The sequence below is a fragment of the Panulirus ornatus genome, chromosome 11 (assembly GCF_036320965.1).
Source record: "Panulirus ornatus isolate Po-2019 chromosome 11, ASM3632096v1, whole genome shotgun sequence".
Classification (NCBI taxonomy): domain Eukaryota; kingdom Metazoa; phylum Arthropoda; class Malacostraca; order Decapoda; family Palinuridae; genus Panulirus; species Panulirus ornatus.
In genome coordinates, this window is record NC_092234.1 from 61,793,599 (window position 1) to 61,813,598 (window position 20,000).

At 44.0% G+C, this 20,000-nt stretch overlaps 1 protein-coding gene across 2 annotated transcripts in view; it reads left to right on the top strand.

The window, feature by feature from the left end:
• LOC139751598 (uncharacterized) overlaps window positions 1–14,350 on the top strand; it is an 83,692-nt gene extending 69,342 nt beyond the window's left edge. The window contains exons 8-13 of one of the 2 annotated variants that reach the window (XM_071667198.1): window positions 80–178; window positions 1,941–2,039; window positions 4,224–4,391; window positions 6,336–6,398; window positions 6,571–6,620; window positions 7,640–14,350. In XM_071667198.1, the coding sequence (XP_071523299.1) occupies window positions 80–178; window positions 1,941–2,039; window positions 4,224–4,391; window positions 6,336–6,398; window positions 6,571–6,593 (452 nt within the window). In that variant the 3' untranslated portion in view covers window positions 6,594–6,620; window positions 7,640–14,350. The remainder of the gene's footprint in view (window positions 1–79; window positions 179–1,940; window positions 2,040–4,223; window positions 4,392–6,335; window positions 6,399–6,570; window positions 6,621–7,639) is intronic. The other variant, XM_071667199.1, reaches the window with a different exon arrangement.
• Window positions 14,351–20,000: the final 5,650 nt, after the last annotated feature.

The window sequence follows — 20,000 nt, forward strand, 5'->3', positions numbered from 1 at the left end:
TGGTGGTACTAACACAGTCAGGTGGTGGTACTAACACAGTTAGATGGTGGTACTAACCATGGCTGTTGTATCTTGGCAGGGATCACGCCGCTACTGGCTGCAGCAGTGTGGGAGAGACAGCCTGTGGTACCGCTGCTCCTGCAGGCTGGCGCGGACCCAAACAAGAAGGAGAAAGATGGTGAGCACCAGGCTAGAGTAGTGGTGAGCAGCACCAGGCTAGAGTAGTGGTGAGCAGCACCAGGCTAGAGTAGTGGTGAGCAGCACCAGGCTAGAGTAGTGGTGAGCAGCACCAGGCTAGAGTAGTGATGAGCAGCACCAGGCTAGAGTAGTGGTGAGCAGCACCAGGCTAGAGTAGTGGTGAGCAGCACCAGGCTAGAGTAGTGGTGAGCAGCACCAGGCTAGAGTAGTGGTGGCAGCACCAGGCTAGAGTAGTGGTGAGCAGCACCAGGCTAGAGTAGTGGTGAGCAGCACCAGGCTAGAGTAGTGATGAGCAGCACCAGGCTAGAGTAGTGGTGAGCAGGACCTGGCTAGAGTAGTGGTGAGCAGCACCAGGCTAGAGTAGTGGTGAGACTCGTAATCAGTTCAGTTGGTCTTGCTGGGTCATCGCTATGTTACGTTATATTAGTATGTTTCGCGAATGTTGCGCCATTACGTCATAGTAGGAGGTCACATCATTACAACATGCTAGTAGTTACGTCATAGTGGGTGGTCACATCAGTGCAACATGCTAGTAGTTAAGCTAGCATGTTATGCTGTCGTGTCATGCTAGTATGACATGCTCTCCTGTCATTCTCTTATATCATGTGTTCACTACATGTTAATGTGTCATGCTCTCATGTCATGCAAGTATGTCATGCCCTCAGGCAATGCTAGTATGTCATGCTCTCGTAACATGCTAGTATGTCACGCTGTCATGTCATTCTCGTCTGTCATGCTCTCATGTTCTTTTGGCTAGTCATGGTCTCATGGCACGCTAGTATGTCATACTTTTAGGTCATGCTAATAGTTCAGCTAGTTTATTGCGCTAGTAGTTAAGCTAATCTGTCACGTCAGTAGATAAGCTAGTATGTCATGCTAATAATTAGGCCAGTTTTTAATGCTAGTAGAAAAGCTGCTATTTGGCGCTAGTAATTTAGCTAGTTTTTTCACGCTAGTACATAAAATAGTACTTCACGCTTGTAATTAAGCTAGTTTGTAATGCTAGTGAGTATATCTATGTATCACTTGGGGATTGTGGGAAAAGGAGAGCATGTCAGGCTCGGCCAGTATGATGATATATCCGGCCATTGTGTATGTGTGTATGTGTGTGAGTGTGTGTGTGTGTGTGTGTGTGTGTGTGTGTGTGTGTGTGTGTGTGTGTGTGTGTGTGTGCTATTTTCCAGGTCGACATAGAAGTGCTGTGCAGCAGTTGTATGTCACATTCCTGGATATTTCTGGTGGTTTACGGAGTATTTGTGAAACTGATGTAGATTTCATGTACACTTTGATAACACATTGATGATGCAGGTAGAGTACCAGAGACTTGACGTGTACAAGCGCATGAGATCTGGCCTGTGATATGTCTGGTAGATCTTGCTTGGGTATGATATGGTATTGTGGCTCATAGTTTGTTCAGACATTTTGATGTACTTTTAGTATGTTTGCTTCAGTATGAGTCAGAACATGGGGCCGTATGTTGGTCTGGGTAGCAATATAGTCTGAAATCAGGATTTGTTAATATGTCACACGTTTGCACAGTTTACGTTATCCTGGAGTTCTATGATAGTAATCTATAGTTTGTAATATGTCCTATATGATATCCAGAGATAGACTATAGAATAGGATATACGTCCGGGCAGTATGGTATAGGATAGATATATCCTGGCAGACTGTATTAAAGAAAAAGGCAAAAGATATTCACTTTGCAAGTAATACCCTGTACCTTGTAACCTGTCCCACAGGTCACACAGCCCTGCACAAGGCGGTGTACTACCGTCAGCTGGAGATGGTGAAGAACCTGCTGGACGCTGGTGCTCAACTCGACATTCAGGACAACTTCGGTGAGTGAGTGACGCACGCGCGGATGGCGCCTCGTATGTGTGGCCTCTGCCGTCCACATGGCTGGCTAGATGTTCACTACCTCAGGTCTATGTGTCAGGGGTGTGATGTGTGAGGCTCCTGTGTTGTCCATATCATGCTTCAGGTCACATATATGTGGGAGATAGAACACTTGCAAGATAGTCTTGGTAAATCTAAGAAGAGATTAAGAGAATATACTGTAATCCTTAATCACACAAACACACACACACACACACACACACGCACACACACACACACACACACACACACACACACACACACACACACACACACACACACACACACACACACACACACACACACACACACACACACACACACACACACACACACACACACACACACACACACACACAAGCGCGCGCGCACAACACATGTAAAAGCTATATACAATAGATCTATGGGAATCTTTCCTGATGGATACGCAATGACAAGGAAGAAAAGAAAAGATAAGGAGAAGAAAAATTGGCTCTCTTAGTGAAGGGAAATTTGAATTTTTGAGATAGATTGGTGGAAAATCTATTCAAATGGTGGAGAATGGGAAAAACAATCTTCACACATACTAGCATGGATACAGAGAATATTATATACGTATGATACTTCGGTTGGAAAAGAAATGGTCGTGTCATGCATGACTGTGTGGTAGATGAGGAGTCTACGGTAATCTATATTGGGAAGTGGAGTTCAGTAGCCAGAGACCAGGGCATTATGGTGAGGTTCTGTGAATTCTCAGTAAGGGAAAAAGAATATGGGTATGTTAAGCCTTAAATACAGAAAGAATGTTACGAGAGAGGGTAGAATAGTTTGATAAAAAATGTCAAAAAGCAAAGGATCTGCAAGCTGTGTTGTGACGAAGAGAGAGAGAGAGAGAGAGAGAGAGAGAGAGAGAGAGAGAGAGAGAGAGAGAGAGAGAGAGAGAGAGAGAGAGAGAGAGAGAGAGAGGCTGCATGAATTGTTTGTATCTAGACTGCTAAAAAGCATTAGGCGCTTCCTCGTGAGAAGCTGATTAAGAAAAGCTGGAACATCAAGCAGGAATAGATGGGAAACTCCTTGAATGAATATAAGATTGTCTCAGTGGAAGGCGACAAAGGACACATGTCACGAGGAACCCTCTCCAGATGGGTTGAAGTGACCATCGTAGTGCCACAAGGTTCTCCTCTGGGTCCATTACTCTTCTTGATCTATGTATATGACTTCTTTAAAGGTACGGACTCCTTCATGAATATGTTCAGTGATGATGCAAAGTTCTTGTGGGAAATGAAAAGCGAAAAAGTTCGTAGCAATCTATAAAAAGGACCTAAATAGACTCCAAAGTTTTTCTGATACATGGTTGATGACATTCAACCCGACCAAATGCAAAGTAAATGAGGATGGGAGAAAGTAAAAGATGGCCTCAGTATGGTTGTTATCTGGCTGGAAACGAGCTTCATGAACCTGTTTGTGAAAGAGACTTCAGAGTAGACATCGTCCCGAAGCTGTTGCCGAAGTCCAACATTAGGAGAATTAAGGTGACAAATTGTCTGCTGGTCAGTATCAAATTGACTTTCAAGTATATGAATAAAGAAAGAATTAGTAAGCTGTTCATATCCTACTTAAGGATAAAACACGAAAATGCTTCTCAAGTTTGGTTACCGCACCTAAAGAAGACCAAAGTGTTCAGAGAAAAGATACAGAGGAGGGCAACAAAGATGTTAGAATCAAGTGGGCTAAGTGACAAGGATAGGCTAGGGCCTTTAATTTGCCCACTTTGGAAGGTAGAAGAGTAAGGGGTAATTTGGTCATAATGAAGTGAATAGTAAACAGTTCTTCGAGAAATGTAGGGGCAGAACAACCAGAGGACATAGCATTAAATCAAGCAAGAACTTTGTTAAGATGTAAAGAAGTATTGTTATAGTATCAGAGTGGTGGATAAATGGCATTTAAGGCTGAGGACATGGTTAATGCAGACAGCATACATAAACGTATGAAGTGTGGTAGTATGGAACGATCAAGAGATGGGTCCCCACAAGTGTAAACCTCCACTTCTGTACAGCACAAGTACGCAATTACAGGTACATAATTACACACACACACACACACACACACACACACACACACACACACACGCCAGATGATAACAGGTGGATGTAACCTTCTCTGGGCAGGAAGGACCGCCCTGCACTACAGTGTGGTGACCAAGAGAGACGAGAAAGTGACGAGGAAGACGGGCGAGGAGGCGAGGCGGAGGCTGGCGGATGTGGAGAACACCAAGCTACAGGTGCTACGGGAGCTGCTGAACCGGTGCCCCAGGACTGACCTGAGGGACAGTAAAGGTACGTGTGGCAGGCAGGGAGGAAGAGAAGGAGGGAGGGAGGGTTAGAAGTTGGACAAGGGGGGATGGAGGGAGGTAAGAAGAAAGGAAGGAAGGGACGATGGGAGGTAGAGATGCAGGAGGGAAGAGGATGAAGGAGGCAGAGATGGAAGAAGTAGGAGGGAGAGAAAGAGTCAAGGAGGCAGGAAGGGAGCACATGGGAAGGACAATCGACAAGAGACCTAATGACCCATAAGGTTATCTTCTAGAGGACGCTAGTAGTGTCCTGAGGTCACAGGCTTGTTTATGGTAAACAGGATGATAAAGTATAAGATGCACTCCCTCTGACCACTCCCTCCAGCACAACAGCTGGCAGTAAAAAAAAAAAAAGAAATATATATATATATATATATATATATATATATATATATATATATATATATATATATATATATATATATATATATATATATATATATATATAAACAGAGAGAGAGAGTACTGCCATTGAAATGTCATGGGAAAGTGTGAAAGGGAAAAGTTCTCTTACCTAGTTACATCGAGGTTCTCCATGGAAAAGGAATTTTGAAGCAGTAAATTCAAATGTCCATTTTCTTTTTCCTTCCTGTAACCTTCGTATTGACTGGTGATGGACATCACAGAAGTATTTGTCTTGATTTGAGGGTACTAGCAGATTCAAACCCCACTGAACCCTCGTTTGCTCGCTGCTGCGAGAGGTTACCACACCCTCCCTCACCACGACCACGCCCATCAACCCTGGTCACCACACCTTCCCACCATCCCTCACCAATCCATCTGGTTCGACAGCCGGTAGGAAAAAATTTAGAAAGGAACATCATGTAGAATGAAAAGGATATACTGCAGTGGGACTTCTGTAGGAAAGCGTGAATGGGAAGGGTTCCCCACTGAAAGTAACATCAGTTTTTTTCTTGAAATAGTCTGCATTGCTTGCCTGGCCCTGACTTGAAGGTATCAAAAGGCTTCGCATTTGATGCAACTTGTGGTAATTTATTTTGTTGTCCTCCAACTCTGTAGCTGAAATAGAAAAAGTTTGCACACATCGATAATATATTTCCTTCGTTCAGTTTCATACGGTTATAAATGGTCGCTGAATCTCTATCCAATGTCACGTTATCGGGAATTTCTAGTATTTTCATAATTTCAGTTGGATCTCCCTGGATTCTGCGCTTTTCAAGGGAGAGCAGTTCTAAGACTTGTATCTGAGGGGATGAAATTGATTCCTTTTCGCTTCTGAATCCATTTTAGTTATTTTTCATCTTTGTCATAATCGGATGACCAAAAATAAACATGAGATCCGATCCGGAAATCTTAGTGAGTATTACATCCTTCGTCTTATGGTCAACACTTCAAGCTATAAACCTTGCACTGTGAGAGAGTGTCACGCCTCACTGACATACCTCGATCAGGTCTCGAGGGTTTCTTAAGTTCCTCAATCGTGGTTGAAGATTATCGTCTCTTCTCCTGGGATACGAGTATAATCTCACGGCAGTACAGTGTGGAATCAAAGACTATGGCTTTTCATCCTAGGCTATATTGTCCTCCGTTTTGGGGTATTGATGAAATGTGGAGGATATTACCCTTTATCTTGGTATAAATCAACCTAGCCTGCCCCATCCCCTATCCAACGAGAATATCTTTCTTCCTCGGATTGAGACTAACTCCAAAGTGTGATTGTCTTTCATCCTTGGGTAAAACTAAGGCTGGTGTGATCGTCCTTCATCCTAGGATCATAAATTTACTTAAATTCTTGTAGCCGTTCATCCAGAAATGATAACCAGTGCCAAAGCGTGAGCGTCGTGTCTCCTGGGATAATAACGTATCTCAGAGTGTGATTGTCGTGTATCCTGGGATGGTAATCAAACCTAAATGTGTGATCTTTGATCGTTCTAGGAAAGAAAACTAACTTTATCTTCCTCCCTGACAGGCAAGACGGCACTAGATGTGGCCAGGCTGGGCAGCTCTACCAACCTCCAGCAGGCTTTACAGGGTAGGCTGCCTCTCTCCCACCCTCACCATCATAATGGTTATACCACTACTGCTGATTCTACTACTACTACTACTGCTACTACTACTACTGTTGATTATAATCGTAAAGATATGATAATGATAACAGCAATGATGACAATAACCTTTTGAATAACAGATGAATTATTTTCCAGGTTACAAGCGGTCGACCTGCTAGTGGCGCCATCTGCAGTTCAGTTTCCAGGTATCGCAATCTTACCTCTTCAGTTAGAATAATATTGTTGTTTCATTTAGTTTATCATATGCCATTGCAGATTGAATTGCAAGCTTTTTAAGTGTTTGACCAACATACAACTTTTTAAATATCAACATACAACGTTTTTAAATTGTTTTATCAACATACAACGTTTTTAAATTGTTTTATCAACATACAACGTTTTTAAATTGTTTTATCAACATCCAACGTTTTTAAACTATAAGAAGCACATACACCAACCTTGCAGCGGACGCAGTGGCGGAAGTTATAGTTAGAAGAGAAGAGGCAGCCTTGGACACTTGTGTATTAGAGAGACGGTTAGGTGAGAAAATAGACGGATAGGGTTCAACAGAGAGAAGGTTGCATCTGAGGCTGCAAATGTTGCAGAAAAGGGTAAAGGCGCAAGTCTAGGTGCAGTGTCGATAAGGTAAGGTTGGTCCCAGTTACTAGATGCAGTCGAGTGTTCACATGGAACCATCCAGCCCTCCTCGACTAGTGGCACCGCTTTGACTCTCCTCCGGAGAGATGTCATTTCAGTGGAAAAGGTGTATGAAGGGTAGAGTGTGTGTAAGGGGCAGGAGGTGTGAGATGGGTAGGAGTTGTCTGAGGGTCTGGAAGAGATTTAGGGGCAGGAGGTGTATGAGGGACAGGTTATTAGGGTCAGGATGTGTGTGAGGATCGGGAGCCGTGTCAGGGGCAGGTAGGCCAGTGTCAGGATGTGTGTAAGGAGGCAGAAGGCGTGTGAGATTCAGGAGTTGTGTAATGATCAGATGTGTGATACCCAGGAAGTGTGTGAAAGCCAGGAGGTGTGTGTATCCGGCCTCTACAACTTCTCAACACAGCTTCTCATGCCAACATTACAGTACAAAGACTAAAAATGAATTCATTCACGCTAGTAACTTATGTAGTTGTTACTCATGTTCCCGTTTTTTTTTTCTTTTTGTCGACAAGTGATGCCAGGTGCAGTTTCTGTCCATTTCATACCATAAACCTGTCTATCATTACAGACGTCGCTACGACACGACGTGGCCGTCTCCTCGCCAGTTCTACCACTCCGGTGGATGACAGAGATGCTCCAGTATCTCACCTTGTCTCCCAGCTGTCTCCTGGCACATATGTTGTCTCCCAGCTGTCTCCTGGCACATATGTTGTCTCCCAGCAGTCTCCTGGCACATATGCTGTCTCCCAGCTGTCTCCTGGCACATATGCTGTCTCCCAGCTGTCTCCTGGCACATATGTTGTCTCCCAGCTGTCTCCTGGCACATATGTTGTCTCCCAGCTGTCTCCTGGCACATATGTTGTCTCCCAGCTGTCTCCTGGCACATATGTTGTCTCCCAGCTGTCTCCTGACACATATGTTATTCCCTCAGCTATCTCCTGGCACATATGTTGTCTCTCAGCTGTCTCCTGACATATATGTTGTCCCTCAGCTGTTTCCTGGCAAGTATCTGGCCTTCCAGCTGTCTCCTGGCGCATATGTTGTCTTCATGCTCTTTCTAGACACATATGTTATGTCCAGGAACAAGTGTTGTTTCCAGTTTTTCCTTTTATGTTCGTATATATAATGTCTTCATAGTGACTTCAGGCACAGATATTGTCTCCATGCCGACTTCGGACTCGCATGTTGTTTCCCACTGTTTTATGCCACATATGCTGTCTCCTTGCTGTCTTGTCATGTATTGTGTTTCGGTGCTGTCTCCTCGTAAAAATGGTGTTTTTAAGCACTCCCTCCAGGTAGAGATATCTTCATTCCGTCTCCGGAAGCATTAAGATGTCTCTTTATTGTCTCCTTGCGCATAAAATGTCTCTATTCTGTCTCCTGGAACAGAAGTCGTCTCCCACCTGTCTCTAAGCATACCTGCTGTCTCCATCCTGCTACCAGGCACAAATGTTTGTCTCCAATCTGTCTACAGGAACGGGGTGTTGTCTCCGTTCTGTCTCCATGAACAGAAGTATCACCACACTTGATACTAGGCTCCAGGTCGTCCAAGACATTGACCACAATTGACTCTAGGTTCTAGGTCGTCAAACACTATGATCATACTCAGCTATAGGCTCCAGGTCGTCCAGCTCTATTTCTAGATTTAGTTGTAGGTTCTAGGTCGTCCAACACTATGACTTTACTTGGTTCTAGCCACCAGGTCGTCGACAACTATAACCACACTTGGCTTTTGGTCACCCAGAAATATACCTACACTTAGGTCTAGGCTCCACGTCGTCCATAACTATGGCCATACGTGGCTCTGGGGGCTTCAGGTTCGTCTAACACTAAAACTATTCTTAGTTCTAGCCTTCAAACAGCTCAGAACTATGACCATAGGACTGACGTGCTCTGTTCAGAGCTCTTAAGCCAGTGAGATAAAAAGAAAATTAATCACTCAGATGCCTTCCGCTGCTCACTTGGCTTGCCCACAATGCAGCTGGGAAGGTGAAAGTGTTTAACGTCCTTTGTTATCTGTATTGTAAGTTGTTGAAAGAAAGGTGTTACCAGACTCCTCCTGCCTTTGGTGAGGCTGCATCATCGTCAGTTGACAAAAGAGCGTAGAGTCTCGTTGAGGACCCTCTCACTCTTAAGGAATCCATCATTTCCCAGCCCATAACTGTAGCGCAGCCTCGAAGCCGCATGAGTCCATAAAAGGGGTCATGGGGCTATATATGATAATACTATCATAATCATAATTGATCTTTGATGACAGGATAGACATTGAAAGTGTTATCAATAGATTGTGTAAGGGCGATTCAGGACTCATTGTGGCACGGGAGATGAGCGTGGTATTAATGAATTGGGTAATCTAGAAACAAGGAAGGTCAAGGTATAGACATAATTGATCTTTGATGACAGGATAGACATTGAAAGTGTTATCAATAGATTGTGTAAGGGCGATTCAGGACTCATTGTGGCACGGGAGATGAGCGTGGTATTAATGAATTGGGTAATCTAGAAACAAGGAAGGTCAAGGTATAGACAACTTCAGATAGCAATGATAACTTCCAGTTGGTTAAGGATGGTACGAGACCCAAAGTAGGAAGAAAAGTAATGGCAATAGAAACTAAAACTAGGTTTCATAGGGCTGGGAAACGAGATGGAGGATGTATGAGATTCTTTAGTTTCATAGCTCGACCAGAGTTTTGTAGAAGGAGGAGGTGTCACCCAGGCACTAGCCTGAAAGACTTGACTCACAAGGCACAGGATTAGGGTCACTGAAAAGGACAATGTAACTGGTTGTCCAGGCTGGAAAAAACAACGTGGGTCAGGGTAGACCAGAAGGAATCCTAGAAGAGTATAGGTCACCCGTTACGAAGTTTAAGGAAAACTGCAGGAAGACAGTGGTTGTGGCGGGAAGACAGTGGTTGTGGCGGGAAGACAGTGGTTGTGGCGGGAAGACAGTGATTGTGGCGGGAAGACAGTGGTTGTGGCGGGAAGACAGTGGTTGTGGCGGGAAGACAGTGGTTGTGGCGGGAAGACAGTGGTTGTGGCGGGAAGACAGTGGTTGTGGCGGGAAGACAGTGGTTGTGGCGGGAAGACAGTGGTTGTGGCGGGAAGACAGTGGTTGTGGCGGGAAGACAACAGTAGTGGAACTCCATCCTTGGTATGAACAAGGAACAATGATTTTTAAGTAGAATTTCAGGAATCTGTACAGAGTAGTAGGTACTGGTAGGTCCGAGGATGTAGATAACAATACATAGATTTTTAGGATAAATATAGTGGTGAGAGGATGCTTGCCGAAGATGGCCTGCATTTCAATGGAGTTTGGAAAGTACAGTTAGATGGGAAGTTAAACGAAGAAATTAAGCAGTTATCTTTCAAGTCCAGGGAAAGGTTTGGTCATATTAACCCGGGAAGTCACTGTCAGACTGGCCAGGTGACACTGGGCCAGATCCTGTGTTAGAGGACTCAAAAATGATAGATCTAAGAACTAAGTCTTGGTCTCAGAGACTTGCGACACTTATTACCTTCCCGAGTGACACATTAACTTGACAACACCAGAAACGTTAACGTAAAACGTGTAACAAACCAACGTCAGAATATCCTAACATCTCACCAATAACATAAACCTGGATGATTATTTCAAATGACAGCCCCTTAGTACAGAATACTGTACCAGGATGCAATGCTTTCAGTAAAGATCATCTACACAGGGCAGGTCGGTATTAAAGAAAGACTAAACTAACCTAACCTAACCTAACCTAACCAGGGCACATAGCACTGGTGTCGATGAAGGTGTGTCACAATACATGGGATCAATGAATATTTTACACAAAATCATTTTTTAGGTGGTTATGTGTTGCACCCCACCCCATTCAGAAAATCTGTAGAAAACTGTGTGACTTTATAGGAAGAAACTCATTATATAGTTGACGTGTAACCACGAGAATAAGCGAATTAAAGCAATGACTTTTCACATTGAGTGATGTCCACAAACAGACAACCAATAAAACCAGAATCAAAGACATTGAGAAAGAGTAATAAATGCTTTCGAGAATACAGTTTCCTTTAAAGTGAAGAAAAATTCTCGAAGGAATCAGTGAGTGTTAAAGAATGGAGAAGAAAATCAAAGAAATTAGAGACTTATTATCTGCTTGTAGTGACACCTTATCTGATTACAATAAAGAGATTGTTTTCTTTTTAAACAGAAGTCTCAATTCAGCGTGTACTATCAACGAGACGTACTTCTATGTACAAGAGAAAAATTAAGCTGTAGAATAGTCAGTGCAATGAAGTTCTTGACTATCTACGGAAAACCTGAATAAGTCAACTGATCCTGACGAAACAACCCCCGCCCGGGATGACGGAGGAAACCAGCCGGAAACATAGCATTTCCTGTCACCAAAATTGTCAACGACTCGCGCTAAGAAGGGAAGGTACCACAAGACTGCAGACCTGCTTGTGTAACACTATTAAAAAGGGAGATTGAAATCGTACTTCGTACTATCGTCCTGTCTGCCTAAATTCGGTTCTAGGATGATGTTATGACAATGAGATACGACAGTAAGATTTTAGATGACAAACCGTCAGCCAAATATTAAAATGGGTTTCGAAATGAAAGATCGTATTTCATGAATCTATTGAAATTCTTTAGTTTTTTCTAGATGATAACAAGAGGTTTAAAGTGACCCCAAACGCTGTAGATCTAGACGATCTAAAAGGTTTCTACAAAGTATCACACAAAAGAGTGATCTTTAAAACTAAATAGAAAACTGAACCAGTGCATGGGTAAGGGACGAGCTCACAGACGGAAAATATCTCATGGTATTAGATTGGGGAACATCCAACTGGATTACAAATATGACAAGTGAGGTACCACAGGGATTAGTCCCAGGACCCATTCTGTTCAATATCTATGTCAGTGACTTGGAGTCGAGTCTGGAGTCACCAGTAGAATTTCAAAATTTACCAATGGCAGAGAATTTACAGATTTTGTGCCAGCTAAAGAAAATCTGCTCCGAGATTCAAAATGATTTAAAAGAATTGATGGCGTGGTCAGGGACACTGCAGATGAACTTTACTGTAGGCAAATGCAAAGTAACGAAGTTATTACTTATGAATATGATATGGTCGGTAAGTCATTATTAGAAGTGGAATAAGAAAACGACCTTGGAATGATTGCAAATTATGACCTAATCTTAAAATAACAAACAGTATCAGTACCTAACAGCATGTGATAAAGCTGAGAGATTACTGGGTTTCATGTCTTGAACTCTTAACTGAAAAACGTGGGATACAATACTCACTCTTCACAACGCTCTAGTCAGACCTAACTTGGAATACGCTGATCATCAGACTTGATCAAAGATGAAGCAAAACAAGAATGAATTCAGAGACGGGTAACAAAAATTACTTCATCGCTCAAAATTAAGCCTTATAAAGAAAGACTATAATGCTTAGACTTCAAAATCTAATGTAAGGCTTCATAACAATTTAGCCAGGGTGATGTACAATAAATTCTTCGCATTCGATGGAACTCTGCGGTCACGAATAATAATAAAAACAAAAACAAATGAATGATAGATGTAGCAAGAATGCGGGCATGTCTTTTCGGCTTTAGAGCAATAGAATGCCGAAATGAATTCACAGTGGTAACCATATCATAAGATCAAAGCTAGACAAATACTTCAAAGATATCTGCTATCATTCAACAAGCCAGTTTCAAGACGAAAAAACTTCTGAATTTAACTTCTAAAAACTCAATCATTCATTTCTTCCGTTTCTGGTTTGAGCCTCGTCCCTAGTGAAGCCCCTATAGTTGGAGTAGGAAGGTATTTTTCGTTCACACTTTCTAATGAAATTTTAACGGCAGTATACCCTCATGCTACAGTATGTTCCTTTTCAACGTTCTTCCAGCAGACTGTTGTGCTGAGGAAGAGGTGGGTGGGGAGATGCCGTCTGCTTTACTCGCTGTCACATAAGATTATGACACCAAGACACTACTATTGTCCTTCAACATGTCGTCATTAAAGGACAGGTCTTCTCTAAGCTTTACTTCCCATGCACACTTGGCTCGAGGCTCTAAGTCGTCCAATGTTATAACTACACTTAACTTTAGGTTCCAGGTCGTCCAACACTTTGACCACACTTGGCTCTAGACTCCGTAGCGTACAAAACTATGATCGCACTTGGGTCTAGGTTCCAGGCCGTATGAAAATATCATCTTACTTGTTTCCAAGCTCTGTATTGCATCTGGTCGTCCAGTATCATCACCACACTTGTGTAATCTCCAGATGATACCACACAACACCACCACAACATAACATTCTCAAGCCCCTTCCACAGCGTCGTCCGTGGCCACACTGTGACGCCATCCGTAGTCACCACCGCCTTCGCGGCAACGGCACCATATGTGACCACCACCGCCCTGCTACAACGACGCAGTGTGGGTCCAACATCGCCCTACGACATCGATGTCTCCTGGGGCCACCACTGTCTCTTTAACAGCAATGCCATCCGGGGCCACCATCGCCTTGCACTGCAACGCCGTCTGGGGCCACAAACCTGTGACATTGACACCTTCCGGGGCCACCCTGCAACGTCGATGTTGTCTGGGGCCACCATCACCCTGCAATAACGACACCGTTCGGGGCTAATACCATCTTGCGACATCGGCGCCATCCGGGGCCACCGCTACCCTGCGACATCGACGCTGTTTTGACCAGGAAAACCCTGAGGCATCGAGGCCGTTCCGGGTAGCCACCTCCCTGTGACAACGACGCCTTCCGGGGTCACCATCACCTTCATACATCGAGGCTGTTCGTGGTCACCACCACCCTGTGACATCGAGACCGTCTGGGATCACCACCGCCTTGTGACATCGAGTCTTGGGCCACCACCTGCCTGGAGTAGCGTCAGAGGCTAAGAACCCCGCACTTTACACGCAGTTTCTCATAGCAAGATGCGATCTGTTGGTTACCACCTGGTATGGTCTGGGCTCCAGGTAGCACCGTGAGTTTCCTTGGTTGGAAGAGAGTATTACTGCCGTGCCATCAGACTTACTCTGGCGTATAGAACCAGAGGTCCTTGTCACTCTCAAGTCTTCCTCACTTGCTCAAATGTTGGATTGAATTTCTAACCCATGTTTCCCAGAGGTTATATTTTGTTTATAGTATTATGTGAGTCACTTCTCAATGATTTGTCGGTTAACCACCAATACTGATATTACTGGTCTTCCTTGATATCAGATCATCAAGTTTCTCGTGTTACAAATATAAAGGCGAGCAATGTCTGCCGTGTTTGATTGTCCCTGTGAGTTAGAAGATCCTAGATGATTCATATAGAGATTTTCAAGCCATTATAGGTACAAAGTAGCTGCTTGTCTAAGGTATGAGAATGTTCATGTATGGATAGACGCTGAACGTTGTGGTAATATCTGTTATAACTAATTTGTAATCATTTAGTTTTTTTTTTTTTAACAGAAACGGAAAAGACAAGGAAACACAATTAAAAGATTCCTGGGTGAGTCTTTTGTCAATCTTTTTATCAATAGTCTCTCACCTTGCATAACTGTGGGTTGGCTCGTGCCGCTTTGATCAGTCTTAGAACCGGTTCTCTATCTCACACATATCAGTGACAGTGATAATCACTTGCATTCGATGATGACGAATTTTGCAGACGATACTAAGCTGAGCAATTATTCCAGAACAGAAAATGTACGTTTGCAGGTTCTAACTGACATACACAAACTGATGGACTGGGCTCACAGGTGAGAAACGAATTTGAGTTGAATAAGTTCAGTGTTTATACATCAGCAGCAAACACGAAAATTCCAAGCAAAAGTATGAATTCTAACGAGCCAGAAAAGACGAGTGGGTAAAAAGATTTGGGTATCATAATCTCTGGCAACCTAAAGCCATATGAGCAGGGCAGAGAAACGGCAAAAAGGATTCTTGGGATGTTATCCCGACTCTTTACACTCACTGGTGCGTCCTCATTTTGAATATTGTGTCCAGTTTTGGTCATCCTACTTGTGGAATGACAGACAGAATGGAGAGAGTACAGAGCGAGCTAAAAAGATGATTCCTTGATTGAGACGCAAGTCCTATGATAACCGACGAAATCACTTAAATCTATTTGGCTTAGAAAACAGGTTAAGAGATGAATCAACAAAGATATTCAAAAGGATCTAAAACTTCGATAATCTCGATCTAACAATCTAATTAAGCCTTAATTCGTCTGATCTTGCAGCGTAGTAATGGATACAAACTCGTGGGCAAAAGTTTTACCTCGGTTGAAGCAAGGTACTCTTTGAACAGGAATGTTAACACATGGAGTGATTTACCAGTTCGAGTAGCCCATAGCAAGCAGTACCATACATATGTTAAAAGCAGACGATAACGATTGCGTTTCGACTGACATCATTTGCAACTCCTTCACTGCAGCTAATGTTTACGGGTTTTTCTCCGAAATATCTGTATGTCTTTCTGCTCTTACCACATTAATCTATGAGCTTCTGATCTCTTGTAGTACTACTAATAGCCTCGTTAGGATCTAATGATCAGTTGCTGTTTGAATTCCTTTGTGTTCCATTGTAAGTCTGTGTCAGTGTAGGGGATTCTCAGGTTAAATCTAAAGACAGGATCATCAGGTGTTAGGCAACGCAGTTGACACCATTATCTGCTTCGATGTAGGGGAGGGAGTGAAGATAAGGAGGCACAGCAGCGAGGAGTTGTTAGGCAAACACAGGGAGACTGTAGAATAGATAGGGAAGAGGGGTCGATCCAGGTACTACGTAACGTTGATCCAAGAATAAGAGTTAGCTGACGTCATCTGTCGGCTACGGACGTGCTACAAAGATGACGCTATGCTATTCACTGACACCTGGGACAATCTCTGGCAAGAATAACTTGTATGCTCAGGATGGGTACATTTTCCTCGGGCTAGTTGCGCCAAAGGGTTTACTTAAGGAGTAGCGGCCAGGTTATCTTGAAACAGCTAGATGACAGCGGTAAAAGAATAAATTCCCCCATCGTCAAACTAAATTGCTAAAGAGAGACATCTGACTGGGATCTAGAAGTCATACGAGAGTCTCTGGTCTCCGTCCTGGTCATCTTTACGCAAAGAAAAAAAGGGCGCCTCTTAACTTCATGTAAGCAGGGGCAAAGTTCATGTAAGCAGGGGCAAAGTTCATGTAAGCAGGGGCAAAGTTCATGTAAGCAGGGGCAAAGTTCATGTAAGCAGGGGCAAAGTTCATGTAAGCAGGGGCAAAGTCTCAAGTGTAGATACAAGGAACAGGAAAACTAGATATCATTTCAACAGTCGTGCCTGAGCATGCTTGACACTCGCTCCTTTGCACCATCACCAGACTCCTCACATACACACCACTCCATACCTAACCGTCATCCACTAGAGAGGAAATGAACAGCTTACCCCTGCCTCACGCTCTAGTAATTTAAACTCACGGATCACTCAGTTCCCAGTAACTATTACGCTGAAAAAAAGGCATCGTATATGCAACGAAATGACACGACAAACTTTAAACAACTGATTGCCGAGCTCAGTTTTAAACACCACCCAACCATACAGACACCAGTTACATTTTCCCGTGTACACACACACACACACACACACACACACAAACACACTCATCAAAGCCTCCATCAGTTACCTGTGTGTCTGTCTGTCAAGCAGCCCTGGGGAACCTTAGTGATTAGCGTGTTGAAAATAGTCAAAAGTTGAGGAAAAGATTCACCTGATGGATGACATGAGGATATATATATATATATACATAAGTTGCAGAGTCACGTACAAAGCGAGAGTGTATGTAACTGTAGATTTATCTTCAACACATGAGGAGAGGGTTAACGAATTTTCAGTTTGGTGGCAGTGGCCTGACGTTGACGGCCTTAATAACTCTGGCAGTTGATTGGCCTCAAGCCCAAACAAGCAACTAACCATCCAGGAGCAAAAGATGCCTTAAATAGAGAGGGAAGTTAGTGATCTCAAAAGGCAAATAAGAGAGGATATCAACGGTCATGAAATGCGAAATGGAGGCAGTGGGAGAGAAACCTAAAAATCGGAACGGTCTAAAGGATCCAGAGATAATCCTGCCAAGGGGAAATGCTGGCACAGGAGTCCAAGGCCGGGGTAATGTGAAGGACTATGAGGCAAGCAACCGCAGCAGCAGCAGCAGCAACAAGAGAGAGAGAGAGAGAGAGAGAGAGAGAGAGAGAGAGAGAGAGAGAGAGAGAGAGAGAGAGAGAGAGAGAGAGAGAGAGAGAGCTGCTGGGGAAGAAAGTCGGGAACTGAGGTAGAAGCAATGGACAAGATAGTGGATCCTTGAGTCAACTTCTGGAGGCAGAGAACAAGAAACAAAAACAGTGAGATATCTTAGTCTTAGAGTAGACATCCTTAGGGAAGTATGGAGAAGATATGATGATGAAAGAAGTGGGCTGGAAGGCAGGGAGAAAGAATGCAGGAGAGCGGAATTATATCTGCCAGGGAAGAACCAGAGATATAGATATAGATGACCCAGAAATTAAAGAAATAGCGGAAGCCTGAGTTACATCACAATATATAGAAACTGTCAGACAGGAGTTGAGGAAGTTTAGATCAGTGAAGATCTTTGGCCTGGTTGAGGACCGCTGCCAGTCAGAGGAAATAAAGGTAACTGAAAAGATAATGTGGCAAGAGCAGCACTAGACGCAACAGACACGGCCAACACACGAACTGAAATGAAAGAAAAGAAGAGAAAACGGGATAAACAAGAAGGACTTGATAAGGTAACGTTTAAGGATACAGTAGCCAGGTGGTGTCAAGTCCAGCAGCCAGGTGGTGTCAAATACAGTAGTCAGATGGTGTCAAAAAAAAATAACCAGGTGGTGTCAAGGACAGTAGTCAGGTAGTGTCAAGTGCAGTAGCCAGGGAGTGCCAAGTACAGTAGCCAGGTGGTGTCAAGAACTGTAGAGTATCCAGGTGGTGCCAAGACTAGTACAGTAGCCAGGTGGTACCAAGACAAGTACAATGACCAGATGGTATCAGGACAAGTAGAGCAACCTCTCCTTCCTCGACCTCCCAACCCTTCCTGAGCTCCTCTCCTCCCCTCCTCATATCAGACATTTATTTCGGTCATGTAATATACAGACGACCATGTTGTTGTTCCATAACAGAAAGATGTTTACCTTCTACTACCCCTTGCTTTTAGCATCTCCATTCATGGTTTCCGTACACTCTTTGCTTCTCTTGATTTTCATATTCGCACCATACCGCCCTGTGTTTCCCTTCATTCCAACATGTACGTCATCCTCACCGTTTTCTTTCCTTCTTATTTGCGTTCAAGTTTTTCAATTTTTTGTTCTTTCAACTGCACCAAGCTTTTCTTCTTTCTCGTTTTCTAACACTATTGCTTTTTATTATCTTCTCTTTATCCTGCATCCTGATTCTAGTTTTCTCTTCAATTATACACCACTATCTGATCATCTGCTTAATGATTCACTTTATCGTATTCCTTTATGTTGTGTTCTCCGTTTTTTTTCTTCTTCATAGTCGTCATCAACTTCGCTGTATTTTCTCGGTTCGTGGCTTCTTTGTACACCATTCCTCTCGCCTTCCTTGTATCGTTTAGCATTCTTGCTCCTCGTTTTCTCTTCTCGGCTTCTCATACTCTCATGTTATCCTTCCAATTTTCTACTCTGCTATGCTCCTTTACCTCCTCTTCAGAGTGTCATGTTCCACTTCCGTGTTTTGGCACCTCTCCATCTTCCCTTCATCCTTTCCCCTCTCTGCTCTTTCCTTCCATCTCTTTCACCATATCTCCCCCACTCCCTCCTGACTCTCCTCCCTCTTACTTTTTATCTCTGTCTATCCCACCTTCCCCCTCCACATCTCTTCCTTCCCTTCTTCTTCACCGGTGGCTTAGCTCTTTCTCGGAACCGAGGGGGTCTGTAGCAGTAATGCCAGCCAATAACCAGCCAGAAGTTCTGGGGGAGGAGGATTTTCCTATTCATTACCTGGTAATTGAGACAAGTAGGCTTCAGTTGACACCGCTTCCATATGTCAAGGTCTCAGACGCACGTCACGACGGCTGGCTGTCATCTGGAGACGACACGCCATCTGGCTGCTCACACATCATCTGCAGCCTAAAACAAGGGACGTGTAGTAGACTGGACCTAGGGATGTGATGCAGAGCCTGGACCAAAGGAAGTGATGCAATGTACGTAATGCAGAGCATGGAACAGGAGACGTGTTACAGAGCCTAGACCATGGGACGTGTTGCAGAGCCTGAACCAGAGACGTATTGCAGGGCCTGGACCATGAGACGTGTTGCAGAGCCTGGGCCGGGGACATGTGACCGAGTCTGGACCAGGGACGCGTTGCTGAGTCTAGACCAAAGGACATATTGCTGAGTCGGACCAAGGGACCGACGCTACAGGTTGCAGATTCTAAACCAGGGGATGTGTTGCAGTCTCTGGATCAAGGTGTATGTTGCAGAACCTTGACTAGGGGACGTGCGGAAGAGCTCAAGCCACGCAAACTGTTGCAGTGCTAAACCAGGGTATGTATTACAGAACCTGGGCTAAGGAACACGTTGCTGTGCATTGACCAAAGAACGTGTTGCAAACCCTGGCCCAGGGGTGTGATAGTAACGAAGAACGTGGTTAGGGGAGGTGAAGAGGGTATACTGAAATTGTGTAGCTGTATGGAGCGGATACGTGAGAAGAGACTGGCGAAGTGCTGCTTGTACGTGTTAGAGGGAAGCGAAGAAGGAGGAAAAGAGACAGAAGGATGCTGATAGGGGCCTGAACATGCATCAGGGTGAGAGGCGTGCATGGAATGGAGTGGTGATTTGGTAGTCAATGGATGGGGGGAGAAAGGAGACATGTGGTATCAGTTCGCTGAACTAGGGCACAGGAAGACGCCGGGAGAAACACAGAAAATCC